The sequence below is a fragment of the Teleopsis dalmanni genome, chromosome 1 (genome assembly GCF_002237135.1).
Source record: "Teleopsis dalmanni isolate 2A chromosome 1, ASM223713v2, whole genome shotgun sequence".
Taxonomy (NCBI): domain Eukaryota; kingdom Metazoa; phylum Arthropoda; class Insecta; order Diptera; family Diopsidae; genus Teleopsis; species Teleopsis dalmanni.
This window is the reverse complement of record NC_051846.1, coordinates 27,974,889-27,992,655: the sequence shown is the minus strand read 5'-3', so window position 1 is coordinate 27,992,655 and position 17,767 is coordinate 27,974,889. Positions and strand designations below refer to the sequence as shown.

General features: G+C 28.9%; 1 protein-coding gene across 1 annotated transcript in view; it reads left to right on the top strand.

The window, feature by feature from the left end:
- The window catches only part of LOC119672120 (LIM and SH3 domain protein Lasp-like), a gene marked incomplete at its 3' end in the record, with an annotated part of 65,160 nt that extends 49,797 nt beyond the window's left edge, over positions 1-15,363 (top strand). The window contains 2 exon segments of the mRNA XM_038083087.1: positions 13,355-13,487; positions 15,228-15,363. Of these exon segments, the coding sequence (XP_037939015.1) occupies positions 13,355-13,487; positions 15,228-15,363 (269 nt within the window).
- Between the last annotated feature and the right edge of the window lie 2,404 nt (positions 15,364-17,767).

Below are 17,767 nucleotides of genomic sequence, written 5' to 3'. Positions count from 1 at the left end.
GATCGTTGAAATTTATAATAGTGAACTCTGTGACTAAATTTATTTATTTTCAACTTCGACATACTTCTTATAATAAAATTCAAATGTATCTAATATCATTAAGTCACATGTATTATGTATATTATACCATCAGTATTGGCTATTATAATTTCAATATAATCAAAAAATACTATATTTATATAGACCAAGAACATTTAAACTCTCTAACCCCAGTCTTTACATAAATATAGCACGTATATGTACCAAACCATCTCAATTATTAAAAAATTCTTGATTTACTGTAATGCCAATATAGCTTCAGTTGGTAGAAAATAATAATCCTATAGTTCTGATCGTATGTATTTAAATAAACACTGCTCAGAAAATTTTTCCATTAAATCCCAATCTCCAACTAGACCATGATGTATAAGGTGCTTATACATAAATGAGTGACATTAATAACTTAACCTTATACATTTCTAGTATTGTCTACCAGCGGTGTTTTTAACAAACTCCATCTTTGTATAACCTGCATTTACATCAATTCATGTCGATAATCTTTTTGCCATTACTATATAGTTAATTTGCTTAACGGTAGTATTGGGTGTATAAGAAAATTTATTGGATTTAAAGAAAAAAAATTATAAATTTTTTTGAATCAAAATATCGACCATATTTCTGACAATTTATGTTTTCTATGGAAAAAAAATTGTTTGCCATTTGATACGATTCATTCATCGATCCATTTTCTGAAGTGCTAATCTTAAAGAGCGCCTTATATTATTCGGAACAATTAGTAATCTGTTAAAGCACTATCTGGTAAATAGGAACCATGCAGCAGAATTTACTATTTAAGTTCTTCTGACGTATTTTTTACTTTCTTTATAATTGTCGACAATGCTCGACATTACCGTGTTACAAAATCACATTACGATGTTTGATTGCTAGAATTTGAAGTTTTTCGCTCAATACATGGTTCAGATTTATCAATTGTTGTTAGCAACTTTCAGCAGTAATAGTTCCGTTCGGTTTTAACTGTTCATCGTTCAACATTTCTTTTTGAATGTTTTATGAATGAATGAATGAACATTCATATGAATGAATGTTTTAGTTTCGTGTTGATATGGATTGTTTGCCTGGATGACCCCATGTATTTTTGCCTTTAGGATTATCGTAGTACATCCATTTGTCATTGTCTCACAATTATTGGAATATATTAATTTTTTTCCAATAATTTGTCTAACCACGTATTTGAAACTCAGAAACAATCCAATTCATTTTTATTTACAATATATGTTATATGTGAATTTGTAAACATTTTTTGATAAATAGAAACGGTTCTTATATAGGACTTCAATTTAGTGGCAGATTACATAGATTTATATGGGAAATAGATAAATGCAAACGCTTCTTGTTTAGAGATCCACACATTTGATCCTTCAGTTTAACAGCAGTTTACATATATTTAAATGATACTGAGGCTTTTCCTTTTTTTACTCATATTTGAGGCACGTTGAGCACTCGCTGCATGCTTGGCTATAGTAAAGGGTTCTACTTCTGACTTAATATAAGCTCAATTCAAAGCAATTTGTAAACAATGTGACATTTCCAATGTGTGATTTAGTTAGTTTAGTAAATAAAATCATTATAGATTCAATTTATCTATTTAGAGTGCTTCTAGATTTCATGGCCAATGCAAAAAGTTATTTAAAGGTTTATGATATGTAGTATTTTATATATTCATGATCATTTTGAGATATCTCGGTTTTATTGTCAACCAAATCATAAAATTTCTTTGGAAGCTTAAAATCCATTAGTAAGACTAAATTATATGATGATATTGTAATATAGATATTTGCTTTTCATATAAATATCGGAGTTGAAGCAAGATCATAATTAATAAAGTGCGCACGTCATAAAGAAGTATTTTAAAGAAGTATGATTGGTTATCATAATTATAGTATTTTTAATCAAACTACATTGAATTTGACTAGTTTTCGTTTCATTATTCAGTTTATAGTTTTTTTAAATATATTTCTTTACATATTCTATATAGTAATATAACACTTAAATGCTTTTTAAAATTGATAATTATTGCTCCGTCTTGATCAAAGACATTAACTTCCAAGTATCAAATATCCATAAGCCAAGTTTATGGTATTTATGGTATATAAACAGAAGAATTTTAACAATGTTATAAAATATCAAATTTATTTTTTAAATTGCATTTTGCTGAGTGTTTAATCGTATTAACTTTATTATCTTTTTATGACGCAAGACAGTTACATTAGAAATACTTTTGTTTTTATTTTATTTGAACAAAAGCGAAGATGAACAATTTTTTATCTCAACAAATATAAATATCTTTTATATTTCGAGTGCGGAAAATGCGCTTTCTGGCTTCCGTAGAATTGTTTGTATTGTTTACATTGTTGCTGGTTGATTGTTGTTGGTTGTTAGTTGATAGTTGCTAGTGCGCTGGAGGCTGTTGAGGTAAGAAAAATGTGTGTCAGAAGTGTCAAGAGATACAATGCGAGCACAACTTATAATTCCATACTACCTCACTCAGTGTAAACATTACCAAATAAGTCAGCAGAATATGAGCGCTACATTGAAACACAAAGTTAGCTTGCTTACCTTACTCCATAATGCAGGATGTTGCAATAGTCATTGTCTTTCCACATATACGAGTAAGCATTTGTGTTGTATCTATAATTCTAAAAAATATTGTTTTCGTTTTGCTGTGTTGATAGGAGTGCATATTTGTTTACATCTGTGACACTTTGTTTATGTGCTCATGGAGTTTTGTAGACAATGTCACACCTCATTGAAGATGTGGAAATATTTTTTGAACAAATATGTATATTGTTGAAATTTTTATTATTCTACGTGTGTGCTTGAGCAATAATCATTCCATCATTCCGAATTGTTGAGAGGAAATGCAGTATAAAATAATACATAAACCCTTCTATAATATATTTAACAATGACTGAATTTTAAAACTTACATAAACATACAAACACATATTAGTAATGAATGAGACAATGAATTTATATACATATTTTCTATATTGTGAATGAAATTTACAATTTATTTTACAATTTTAATTGACTTATGAGAAAAATATGTATAAAATGTTTTCAATGGAATAAAATTGTTAAATGCTTAATTTAGAAAACATATTTTTCTACCAATTCAATGTTCAAATAATAATAAAACACAATTTATGATTTTAGCTTCGTTCTATTACTTTCTTTAAATTTGTTAATGTATTACTTTAATACCCTCCAAAGAAGGGTACACTAAATATCATGCTATATTAGGTACACAACGAATGAGGTAACATAGACTTTCAATTTTGAGATTCGGTAGTAAAATTTTATTTTAATTACAATATAGAAAGGAATCCTAAGCATTAAGTAATAATAAAATCCAGTCAAATATATGTTATTGTTACAATCTATGATAAAAATTCACACATAAATTGGGTGTAAATGAGATTAATTATCTTAATTAAAACTACATGGAAATTCTATTTGAAAGAGGATTTAGTGAATATTTCTAAGGCCCACGTTACCTGAAGTGACACGGGCAAGTCTTTCGAGTTTGGGCACACAAACAGACAAATTCAGATAGTCCCTAGCGAATCGCGTCAATGAGAACGCGATAAAGGACTGGACGAATGACTTTTGAATATATCTTGGTATTGTATCCTTCTCTTTCACTCCCTCTTTCATTTTTTGTGGTTTGCATTGAAAGCAAGAACAATTTTGATTTTGACATGCCCGTGACACTCAACATAACATCAGCCTAGCGAGAATAGAGAACACGATAGACCTTCTCATTCTGTAAAGTGTCAAGCTATTATATATAGTCTATAGTCCGAATATAGTCTTTAAAAACATACTCTTACTCTTTCTTACTCTTTCTTATTAAATTAAATAATAACTACCAAATATAAAATCACATTATATTTATTAAACAATTTGGACTAGGTGATTTAAAAGTAAGTCTAGTTATGTATCTGTAAAAACTTCAAAATAAATTGGTGTGTAGGGTATTTAATTTTCAATAAAGTCAAAGTTAAGTTCTTATCTTTTTTTTTGATCAATTTAAAAGATTTTAATTAAATGCGATATAGAACGTCGCAATTTTAGTTATTTACATACAAAACTTATCTTTTGATTTCTATATTAAACTTAATTTAATATTATTATATATCTATATATTATACAAATTTTAATTTTCAACCATCAAAGCATCCAGAAAATAAATGAAATCAATTTCCTTCATTTTCTCATGTACTGATCCGTTGTATACAACAAATTCTTACTTTGAAATGTTAAACTAAAATATTTTGATTAGAGGATTTTTCTATAGTAAACAAACTAAATAGAAATAGTTCAACCGTAGATAAATTTCTTGCAATTACAAACAAACGTTTAGAGCCATATGCAGACATTAGGAGAGGAGAGTTTAAATAAATTTGTATGATTCGAAGCAAAATGCGAAAAATCGAAGTAGTGAAATGCATAAAAACGTCACCATCACATATACTCCATTACAATTGTACATAGATACTTTATAAAGGAAGTTGATGAAAATATGTATATAGATAAAGTAATCAACAAAGGGCATTTTGCAGTTTGTCAGCAAAAAAGGAGTTCCTATACAATTTGAAAGTAGTACTTTTATACCCACTTCGAAATAGTTAAACATAGAATTTGTATAGTAAAACTGGACTAAATTGCAACAACAATGCAAAAAGTTCCTGACATCCATTATAATGTCCATTACTCTGAAATGATGACAATGCACATGTCTTATTTTCATTGCAGTAAAAAAAATAACCAATGCAGTAAAAGTCATTTAAAAAAATTCATTTAACTTTGTTAGGTAACTCATTGGTCAATTGAAATATGTAAATATAGAGAAGTCAACTATTTATTCGAAAGTAAGAGTGACATACATACGAGTAACAGGAAGTCAAAAAATTCTAGTAGGTCTAACATGAATATTGCATTAAATGCAATGAAGTTTCAACTTTATTTAGACTATTTTACTACTTCATTAAATATCAATTTTGAATATAAACTTCGTTTTTGACAGCTTGTAAATCATTTATCTTATAAGTGACTGTTATAAGTGACAGATATTCTTATTTAAAATTATTCATTCGTTACTTGAAGTCCATGCCTTTAGTCGTCAATTAGCTGACTGAAGCTCCGTCATGCTCATAAGGTTATATTCACTACAATGGGTATAGGCATATGCCCTCAGTATATCACCGGTATTCAACTACAACTACTTGGGTCAATACAAATACAAATCAACCAATCACAAACAACTATGATTAGAATCTAGCTGGTATCCCATTTCTCCGTGTTCATGCAAACGGATCGACCACCACTCCACACATTAAGATAGTACCTCCTACTACAACACGATCATATTCAAGCGGCACCAGCAATGCCCGTACAAACCCGAACTAAACAAGGAACCCATAAGCATCCAAAAGAATTATTTTACATTTAAAATTAAATTAGCTATAGGTGACTAAAGGACCTCATTCTCACCGTTTTATTGGTCGGCAGTGCTTCGCACATAGCATTTGAAATTTATTTAAACATTAATAAGAAGATTTTTATGTATATGTATTATGTATAATGTATTTTTATAATCATACAAAGTGCCTCAAAGTAAGCAGGTGTTTGAACTCATATAGCAAAGGACATTGCAAACTAAAATGTCTCTAAGGGTAATGGGTAGGATTACTTACTTACTTATTTGGCCATCACACTCCCAGTGCTGCTTCATCATTCTGTGATAACGTTCATGCTTCTGCGCCATACAGAAGCACAGGGAGGATGAGCGACCTATAGAGCGTAAGTTTCGTTTGTCGAGAGAGAGCTCTACATCCCAATTGCCTACTGAGCCCATAGTAGCACCTATTAGCAATGGTGATTGTTCGTCTGATCTCCAGACTGATGGTGATTCTTCGTCTGATCTCCAGACTGAATGGGTAGGATTACTCTACAAAATATTTAATTACTTTACATATCAGTTCAATTTTTATATTTTCAACTCCAAAATTCTTGTAAAATGGCAAATAATTATTGAAATATAAAATATTTATTATGTAAACATAGTATGTATGAAAGCAAAATATTTACCTCCGCCATTCATAAAATTCTTTTTGAATAAAATGTAAAATACTGTGCAAATATCATAAATCTATAAATTGTTTGCCAAAATTAAATATTGAAATATATTTTTGGAATAATTGTTATACTTCTTTACCCATTAACATAAAAACTCAGTGAGCCAAATACAGTTCATTTGTTTTGTATTTTACTGTGTCAAATTGTTTTTACTTTTAACGTTCATTTCAAAGATGAATAGTAAATAAAAATAAATATTCTATATTATATACAATACAAATATTTATATATATATATGTATATTTGCATATACTGAAAAAAGGCATTTGTTTTTTGGCATATATCACATTACTAAAAACAAAATTCGGCTACAAACCCAAAAAAGTCAAACCAAGTAGAAAAATCATTTTCAATTACCAAAATTGCCCAACTCCGTGCTGTATCTATTACCTAGAAATACTTGGCTGCTGCCATTTTTTATAATTTAAAAAATGGAATATTGAAAAGAGGAGTGTCATGTCAGTCAGTCAGTCAGCAGTTAAGCAGTGTAGAACGTAGAACTTATAATGAATGAATGAATGAGTGTAAATCATAAAAAATTATAACTGGCGTGGCGTATGATGTTAAACCCAACTAAAAGTAAAATTAATAAAACAGCAAAAAATACTAAAAAGTGTTCCATTACTCACTGACAGTCATACAATCAGATACACTATCCATAGAGCTCCATTTATGGTAGCTCGCTCACATAATGACATAATAAACATGTAAACAGTGCAACATTTTATTTGCATTCTACTTTCAAATGCTGCATTTGCGTGTGCTTTTACTTGGATGCATTTAAGTGCACATGATGACCGCATTTTTGCCATAAACAGTATTGATTGTTTGATTAACGTTCCAGTAGAGTCAACGTAGCGCAACACACTTGCTTTTTTGTGGCAGTGACAATTGCCTTATGTCTTGCGTTCAACCATTTGTACATTTTAGTGTCAATTTTTCAAACGATTTGTCATGAAATATCAAAGTATTTTTACAAACTAACTTGCCACTAACAATATGTGGTAAGCAATTGTAAAAAATCTTAAAAAAAATCATAAGAAAAAAAGTATTCTTTGGTTATGCCGCAGCTTAAGCACCCTTTATATAGAGGTATTCAGTATTAAACATAAGCGTTTCAAATTTAAACAGTAAGTTTTAGAAACACTTAGTCGTACCTTCTGCTCAAAAAGTACTCGGATTTTGTAAATAAAACACAAATTTAAATTTTACTCCAAATTTATTTTATCTTCTTCAAAATATGCTTCTTCTGAAGCGATACATATATGCCAATGCTTAATCCAATCTTCCATACACTTTTCGTAGGCCCGTGGAGGTATTTTAGTTCCTTCAGGGAATTCTCTTTTACCGATTCAATCGACTCAAAACGCTTACAACGAAGGGGCAATTTGAGTATCGGAAACAGGAAAAAGTTGCACATATCCGGATCTGGCGAATATGGTGCCTGAGCGATAACAGTGATACCGTGTGTGGTCAAAAAATCGCGTATCACAAGAATTTCCCATAGTAAAAATCGCTAAATGCACTTGAGGTAGTCTTACATTAACAGCTGCTGTAAATAAACTAATTGACAGATGGCGCTCAAATTTGTACCATATATCAAGAAACGGTGTACCAACATAACAAAAAAAATTTTGATAAAGGTCTATCTCTTAAGGAGTAGTTAATAAACAACAAAATCCGGATACTTTTTGAGCAGAAGGTATATAAATTTGTTCGCAAAATTATTCAAAACTGTAGTACAGTGAAATTAAGTGCAGTTATAAGTTAAATTAAATAAATTTATAAACAGTAAAGGTTTCATATGTTAAGTTATAGAACAATAAAGGATAGAACAATAATAAAGAAAGAACAAAAATTTTAATTAATTTATTGAAATTTGGCTGACCATACAATGCTGTTTCGAGTATTGCCAAGTACTCATCATATGTGATCATGCTTTTTAAATGTAAATACGAGCTTATATAAGTAAAGGTTTCAGTACCAACTAAATCAATGTATCAAAGACAGATTTACAAGAGTCACAATCTTGTAAATCTAGTAATAAGAGTTCTCTAAGAAAATGAAAGACATCATAATTCCAAACATTATTTCGAACTGTTATTATTAAATTTTCTATAAAAATTGAATGAGTTAAGCCCGGACTACAAAGTCGGCCATTATGAAGTTTCTAGATATTTGGAGATACCTGGAGTATACATATTTTCGGCTTCTACACATTTTCTTCATATTTAAGGTAATTTATGAATATCATGCCACAAAAGATGGTTGTATTATGCGGCAAACGATTTGTCAAGCCATTTTCAAACCTTCTCGTAATAACTGAAGTGCTACTCTGCGAGCGTACGCCCCATTGATGCGAAGCGATGATAGTCAGATGGCACAAGGTCTGTGGAGTATAGCGAGTGGGGAGCCATGTCCCACTCAAACAATTTCACGGTATATTTCATATCTTTTAGCCTATTCAAGTTGCCTTTCGATCAATGAGTGTTTTAAATAAGTCATTTGTTGGCGTTAGCGTTGTGTACATAATTAGCTTCAGTTGAAATATTTTTATGTCTTAGGGATAATGGAAGATTTTTTATTGTTACCCTATATTAGTAGAGAGCAGTTTTCATTAAAAGTTTTCTGATGTAGGTCCATGTTAGTACCAGGCTGAGAGAAAGAATATAACAATATCTAAATCTATTTTAAATTCTTTAATGTTTGCATTAAATAAATTATTTTAAAATAATTTATATTTATAAATTTTATAATTATATTATTGTTTTATAAATACTTTAATATTTAGATTTTAATATTTAGGAAGAGCATTAGCGATCTCTTTCTTCCATACAGAAAATACAATGCTATTTTATTAGTTTATTAAAATAATTTTTATGTTATTTTATCTTAATTTTTTATTATGTATACTTTCAATATGTTTATTGTTATAATTACATTTCTATTGTAATATTTATAAGCTCTGTTAATTATGTTTTCAACGTATATTATTATTATTATAATTATTATTAGTACATATTATGGGTACATCCATGAGTACTTAAATACTAAAGTTTATTCTCCCATCCTTATGACTTAAGAATTTATTTCATTCTTCTACAAACCTAATCAATCAATCAAATATCTGCATCCATTCCATGTAATTGCCCAAAAACATAAACAATTTTAATTATTTGTGAATGTAAGATAAGCTCTTCAAACCAAAATACAATCACTTAGACGAGAATTTACAAGGTATAATAGCAATTGAACATATAATATAATTCATAATAGAAATAAAAAAGTATAGCACTAAAAAATGAACGCCAAATCCTCCGGTATTGTTTGAAATAAGTAGTACATGGTTAAAGAGCTCCAGTGCATAAGCACAAGAACAATGCAATTATGTGCTGTGTAATCATGGTGTATCATAGTGTATTATACTATTTGCCATACAATAAATGCCAAACAATAAATATTTTAAACCCCATTTTATGTATTATTTCAGTTCACTTTTTATACTTATTTTCTATGGCATCCATCCGTTTGCAAGACCGTTGGCTGCATTTTGTTCTGCAGTAGCTACTCACATTGGTGGTCATCAAACGACCTTGTGCCACTGTGCCAAAGCACCAATTTTCATTGAATACCCACCAGTGTGTGTACCCAAAAGACCAAAAAATTTATTTACGTTGCCAGTAAAGCACAAAGCAACGAATAACTTAAATTGTTTTGGTGATTGTTGTAAATAAGAATACGCGCCATGTGAACAAGTGAACAATTGGCGTGAACAACTGTCAGAGTTTGTACGAAAAACCTACGTGGAAAAGTTTTCCCTTTAGTACGATGATGTAGTGCAGTTTTCTTCTCAACCGCAGACGTTGTAGTTACGAATACTTTACTCTCTGCACTGCAACATACACGCCTATGTAGTGCTTGCAATGCCCTAGGTTGCAGTTGCTACCTTACAGAAGTTTTATGTCTGCAATGTAACACGAGTTAAAATAATAAATTATTTATATTAAAATTGTTTGCAATTTGTTCGCATTTATTTTTGAGTTCGAGTTCGAGTTCAGATACTATGTGGGGGTTTAGTGTACATTGAACTTTATTTCACTTCAAGATTCGGTATTATGGTTGAGTTGCTTTCTGTTATTCATTGGTTAAGATCGATAATATTTGTAATCAAATATACAAAGGCATTATTATAATGACAGTTAATTAAGTTCAATTTATTTATAAAGTACTGATAATGGCTAGTAGGTATATACAATACATTTTTAGTTAAGTAGACAGGTTTTGCATAGGCTTATAAAAAGCTTTTACTATTGCCAAATTATTTTGCGTATTTCAGTTTATTTAAGTACTTTTGAAATATCAATTAAATTGATTATGAGTATAGTAAGTATTATATTACGCTTATATAGTACTTTTGTTAAATTATTGTATTTTAAAAATTTCATTATAATATTAAAAAATTATTATTATAATATTAATTTGATAAACACTTTTAATAATTTTAATAAGGTATTCAACCTTATCAAAAAACCTCATATTTTGAAATAAGGTTGCACTGTGATCTTATTGATCTTCTCTTACAGCATGCTAAACTATAAGGTATCCTTAACGAATGTTGTCAGTTCACGAGAGCCGCTAATCAGCATTTTATATTCTACGGAATAATATAATAATTAGAATTATACTTATATATTATTTATATTATATATAATCTTACAAACCTTCGAGCTGTGACAAATGATGCTCGACGGTCTCTGGTTCTGTTTCGCAACTACTACTGCTACAATATTTAAATCACTTGAATTCTAGTCTCTCAATATAACTACCGATTTGTCTACTAATCATTAAGATTCTAATAGGCCCAAATATTTGGTTAGTATTTCGTTTTAGATCTAGCCTACGTTTGATCGCAGTTAACGCTTATAGATATTAGAACAGCACATACATTTCTATTGAAATTTATACTCTAAAATTTACTTAAGATCGTTCAAGATCTAGCGTTATATTTATTGTTGGCATATTATTCGTTTAAGCATATACTAAATGTTTATATTAAAAATAACCTTAAAAACTTTATTCCTAAATTTTCTTATTTCCAATACAACATTCTGTCTTGATTCTAGTATGAACTATCTTCGATGTTTTTCTGCTATATTTATTACTTAACAGCCTCAGTCGATTATCATTCGTTAGTAATGCAAACAAAACAAATTCGTGTTATATCTGTTATATCCTACTACAAAGTTAGGGATAACTTTTTATAAAAATAACTTTTTATTAGTATTTTATTAAGGAAAGTTCCAATTTGAACTCAATCTAACAACGTAATATATATTATATTTTGACTTCTATTTATTAATATATTTTTATTAATTAATGTGTCTATATAGTAAGCATAATGCTTTTAATTTATATTTATGTCACATTCATATTTGCTAGTCCACCAACATAAAGTTGGTTGTATAATATATAGACTTATAAACAAGTTCGATATCATTTCACATTACAGAGAAATTTTGGCCTTATTTATATATCTGCTAAACACTTATATTAGGCACGGACAAACCATTGTTTTATTGTTGTGGTCGGTCATGTAGACCCACAATATATTTTAGACAATGAGTAAACAGAAAGCACATAGTGTTAGTAAGGTGTTAATATGATTTTGCTGATGGCAGTAAATGATTAAATCTAACCTATGTTTTTTTTTTTAAAAAAACGTTTTTCACATTAGTGAAATCAAAGCCTTGATCAAATCGGTTCAGATTTATATAAACAGTGGGATTATGTAAAAGAAGGATATTCTAAAATGTAAAATTGCTGTTGGTATACGAGTCAGAAATCGACGGGCTTGTTAGTAATTAGTAAATATTTACTACCAGGATATACCTTATACTAAATTAGATTGAATATATGCTCTAAGTTGGGACAGTACTATGACTATCAACAATTTTTGATTAAATGATAATTGAGTTATACACCTACATCAAAAGTGTTTTTAATATAGGAATAAATATATAAATGATTCTTTAAAATCTGCAATTATCTAAACTTTTTCAACTCCCTAGCAAAAACTATTTAAAAAATTTATTATTACATTCCATTATTTAGTATGTACAAATCTGTCTATTATCTTTGACTAATCCTTATTTTTAAAACAATTATTTTATAAATTTTATAATTTTTTTTTTTAGGGCAAATAACCTAACAGTTCAGTTCCCTATTTTATAGTAATTTAACTTTAAAAGTAATTTTAATATTAACTCACAAATAAATAAATTTATTTACAATAGTTTATTACAATTTAAATGTTAAATCGAATAAAAATTGTTTATTGAGTCCAATCAGTTCTTAACTATTACTAACTACATTCGGACATTTGAAACAACTACGTGCACATTCTGTGTAAAAGGTAACCGGAATTTGCACTTTAAAAAAAATGTGCATAAAAAATCTTGCTACAATTTTTTATGTATGTTTAAGAAAGTTTCATTCAATTTTTTAAAAATAAATTTCTTCTAAAGAATTTTATTCATTAATAAATTTTTACGAATTTCCCTTATAATGTTTCAATAATTTCCTTATCAGTATATATATATATATATAAATCATTTGTAAATAAAAATTTGCAATTACCTACAATTGCGGAATGCATTAAAGCAATACTCAGAATAATAAAATTTTCTAAGTATATTTTATTATTATTATTTATTCTTTCATGGAAATCAGTTCATTATCATTAAATTTGTATTATTAAAATATTTTTTTTATGGTATGATATTAAAAATAATCCCAACACCTGGATAATTGCACCACATCTGCATGCTTATATATATTGTATAAAATATATGAATAAATATTCTTATCAAATAAAAAAGTTTAGATAAGATACGAAAGTTACCAGTTATATGTAGATATATTTATTTATTTTACTGTATATGTTTATTGTATAAATAAAATCGCCAAGGAGGAATTGCATAGGCAAATATAAAATATGTAAGGTGAAATAAAAATACAGGGTGTACATAAATTAATTTGCAAAATAAACTGCAGACAATAATGCTTTTTATATACTTTATATTTATACATTATCACGAACTGCAAACTAAAGATTTTTGCTATTTTTTAATTTTATTTTATTTAAATCTTTGCAGACACATTCCAAAGGCCAAAGCCACAGCAATTGCAGATACGCCCGAACTGAAGAGGATAGCGGAAAATACAAAAATACAGTCAAATGTGAAATACCACGCAGATTTTGAGAAGGCTAAAGGCAAATTTACACAGGTCAGTGGGTGTTTATAAGAAACGGCATGTCTAATCCAAACTTACACATACACATTTTATTACATTAAGAATAAGATTTGACTTGAGTTTGAGTAAAATTGCTTTTGGCAGCGTATATTTTATCTTTAACAAGTCTACATTTTTTAAATATTTAAGAAATTAGCACTTACATTGAAGAGGAACACTCATAACAGAAGATTTGTCTATATTAATGGCTAACTTTAAATTTTTTGCGGGGTCTTTGACGGGTAGTTTGTTTAAAAGCAATTTCTTTCTTTAATATATAAAAATTACTTATAATTACAAACCGCTCATGTTTTAATAAACTTGTAGATTGATAGATAACAACTATGATGAAAACAAGTTGTTAAAAATTGTTAATGAAATGTTCTGTGTAAATAAATTGTTATCTGGTTAATTGTAAAATTGTTGATTGCTACATTTTTATGCTATTAAACTATCAAAGTTTGTAGTTGTAGTTTTAGAATTACGCAAATTTCTTCTATTACTCAATTTATATATAGAAGATCTAATTCTCTTTTTTACTTTTCAATGGTATTAGATTAATTTGATGCTGCTAAGCTCAAATCTAGATTTGTAGCAATAACGGATCTGTATTTTAGGTTAGGTTATACCGACGATCCGAAGAGATCCACTCAGGCCTATAGGCCCATGGTTTTACTATATATAGCATAATTCAGTGGCTTAGAACTACTTAGCACCTTTGGCAAAGTTTATAGTGCTATTGAAGGGGAGGTCTTGCAGTTGCCTAAGATCTTCAAAAAAAAGCCCCTAAAGTGATAAAGCAGCACCGCGCATGTTTCGGAGATGAAAGGCACTTTTATCGTTGTCACCACAACTAAGACAGGCATGATTAAAAGGGATATTCAATCTTCAATAGAGCGTACAAATTTAAAAATTGCATTTTAATGAACATGAATATTGTGTCAAGCAAACTTGCTATAATTAAATAGTTGAACATTTTTGCCTTATGCATCACAATACAAACTCCCATCCTTCCTCAAAAATAGAAATGGATAGCACTAAGAGGATTACATTCTTCCATTAATACTCCATCATTTTTTATGTTAGGAACTCTTTTTCAAAAAAGAGTGCTATAGTTTTTCTGATGGTTTGTTTTTCATAAGGTGATATTAAGAAATATTTGGAAAATCCAACCTAGCGCAAAAATATTTTTCTATTTATTTATAGTAAGATTGCTGAACATAGTATATCATATCAGGAATATCTATTCTACAAGTATTTTTGTTTCCATTATGTAAAATTTGAAAAATAAAGTGCTCACAAACTGCGCTTAATATACGAAATGAAAGAAGTGTCTGTTAACTACGCTAAAAGCATGGAATAGTAAAAGAAGGAAAATGTTAATTGATTTCAGTAAAAAGACAAAAAAAAATTATTTCCCTGGAAAATCTATGTTTTCATATGATGTTCAATACTAAAAAGTGCTAATGTATTAATCTAAAATCGAGTGACATAAATCAATAACTGTTCTCTTTCATGTTTGAAGTGGATATTATACTGACTTTTTTGAAATTCTTTTTTTTACTAAACAAATCATTGACTTATCTATTTTATAGAATTTAATTTTTTCGATAATTTTTAAAATAGTATTTATATTTTTCTCATTCCCTCTTTCTCATATTGCCATACAAATTAAATCAATTTTTTAAAATATATGCTAAAGTATTAACTTTTAAAATGTCTATTTACTATTAGGTCGCCGATGATCCCGAAACATTGCGAATTAAACAAAATACGAAAATCATCTCGAATGTGGCCTATCATGGTGACTTGGAGAAAAAGGCCGCTATGGAGAAACAGCGTGAGACCGCCGAAATTGCAGATAACCGTGGTAAGTTTGTGTTTATTAACAAAATCTTATAGCTAGTCTAAATGTACACAGAAGCTTTTTAATATGAAATAATATCTCATACAATGCGTAATCGTAATCGTATTGTGGCATATTAACTTTTTAATGTGCTTAAATCATTTTAATTATTTGTTGTTGTTCGTCATGATTTAAAATAGTTACGAAATCATTTTCTATCGTGCAATGCTTCAAAATGATGTAATATTTGTTCAAACAATTGTATTTTCACATTAATTTTGCTCGTTTCCTTCCTAAATCAAATGAAATGTTGTCTATAAATAAATATTTTCACTGGAATCAATGCCCATTTAACGTTATTATTCAATTTGTTATTTTTTTTTTATATCTTTTTATTGAACTAATCATTCGAAATCATTTACGATGTAGTCATAGAATGATTTTAATTGACATTTTAATTGAATTTAGAATGTGATAAAACCTATAACACATAATATTTCAACACTATATATTACTCATTAACCACATGCAATTACGAAATCCTATAAGGAGAAAACATATACTATATTATAATTATCCTTACACAAACTATTCAACTTTATTGTATTTTCTAATGTTTTTCATTTTTTTTACTTTACATAAATGAGTACATTTTCTAAGATTTTATCCCTTTCTTTCTATATATTTATCTCTCTTAATCTACTTTTTCAATCTACACAAAATATATACTATGTAATCTAATGGTTAGGTTATGTTCGGAATGCGCGTGCTGACCGTTGTCAGCACTTCCACTCGGACATATATTGCCCATTGTGTTACCCTCAAAAATTTTGCCAGGAGAGGCGAATTGCTAACCTCTGTAATCCTTGTTAAACCATTTGGTTTTCCAGATGTAATCTTATAATAATAAATCTAATGTAATAGTTAATCAAATACTATATTTATACTTAGACTTCTCAAATCTCTTTAGCATATTTGAATTTTCTTTGAAAAGTGACACACTATGCATACCGAGAAGATATTTCTTTCGGGATATTTGATGTCTTGAACAGAATATTCTTGTACCTAACAAAGTTATTAATTTATTTACTTTATATATTAATACAAGAGAATCTGTTATAGTGGATTATTTTCCTAAAAGTAATTATTATAGTTAATTAAATTTGAAATATAATAGTGAAAATTTAGATTTGCTGAAGATTCTTCAGCATTTGATAAGAAATGACATCATTTAATTACATTTAATAATAATTCGAACCTAGTCCCATTCATGGAATTGAATTAATTTTATATATTATATTACAATATTTCAACCCATTAACAGATTATTATTATTAAAAGAGTAGACGTAAAAATTTCCCAACAGCCGGTACTGCGACAAAGCCCCTTAAAGCTTTGTGAATAAAGTCTAGAACTAAATCTAGAGAAGAGTTCTTAATCTGTTCTGGTGACAGAAATTCTTTATGAAACAGGTTTCTTCTGTGCGTTATTAAAGCTGGACAGTCACAAAGAATGGGCATGGTCGTTTCCTCATCTTCGAGGCATAATCTGCATTCTGAGTTAGCAGATAATTGTAGTTTATGAAGGTGAGATTTCAGACCATAATGACCTGTAATGAAACCCGTTATCAACCTTAAATTACATTTTGAGAATTTAAGAATGTCTTTGTAGGAGTACAGTGTTATCAGTGCTTTGCTTTGTCTGAGTCCTGAAAAGTTTACCCAATACTCCAGCCGCATATGATTTTCCATTTCCCAAAACTCCTCTGTGGCCCGGAACCCAGTAAAGGCTTAGCTTATTCCGAGCTGCAAGTGATTGCAGAAGCTCATAACACTCAAGGACCTGTTTTGATTTGAAAGTCCAAGAAGAAAGAGATGATATGAAACCTATTCTTTAGATATTTTCATTTTATTTTGAGTCATTTTCACTTTTGTTTTTTTTATTCCCTTCGTTTTTACATAATTTCTAATTCTACGATGCGAAATGGATTTTGTCCATCAACATAAATTGCCATCATTGTCTCTACATGTTCTAAAATGTTTCTTCAGTTTTTTAGTTTAAGCACTGACAACTTATATAAAGCCAACGCCATAGAAAATAACTGTAAAAATGCGAACGTTCCATCGTGGTTCTATCTACAATAACGTATCCTTTATTCAATTGTTTATTATAAAGCAAAGAATAAACTAGACAAGAAAACGGTGAAACTTTTCCACATGTAGAATAAACTATCAGGCCTATTCTGAATCGCAAGGGAATGGGAGTTTGTTCCCTGTTCCCAATTCCCCTATTCTGAATAAATTTGGTATGTTCCCTGTTCCCAATTCCCCTATTCTGAATCGCATGGGAATGGGAGTTTTTTCCTAATTTTGCACAAATTTTCTCCCTACCAAATTGTTGGGGACACAAGTTAAAAAAGTATTAAAAA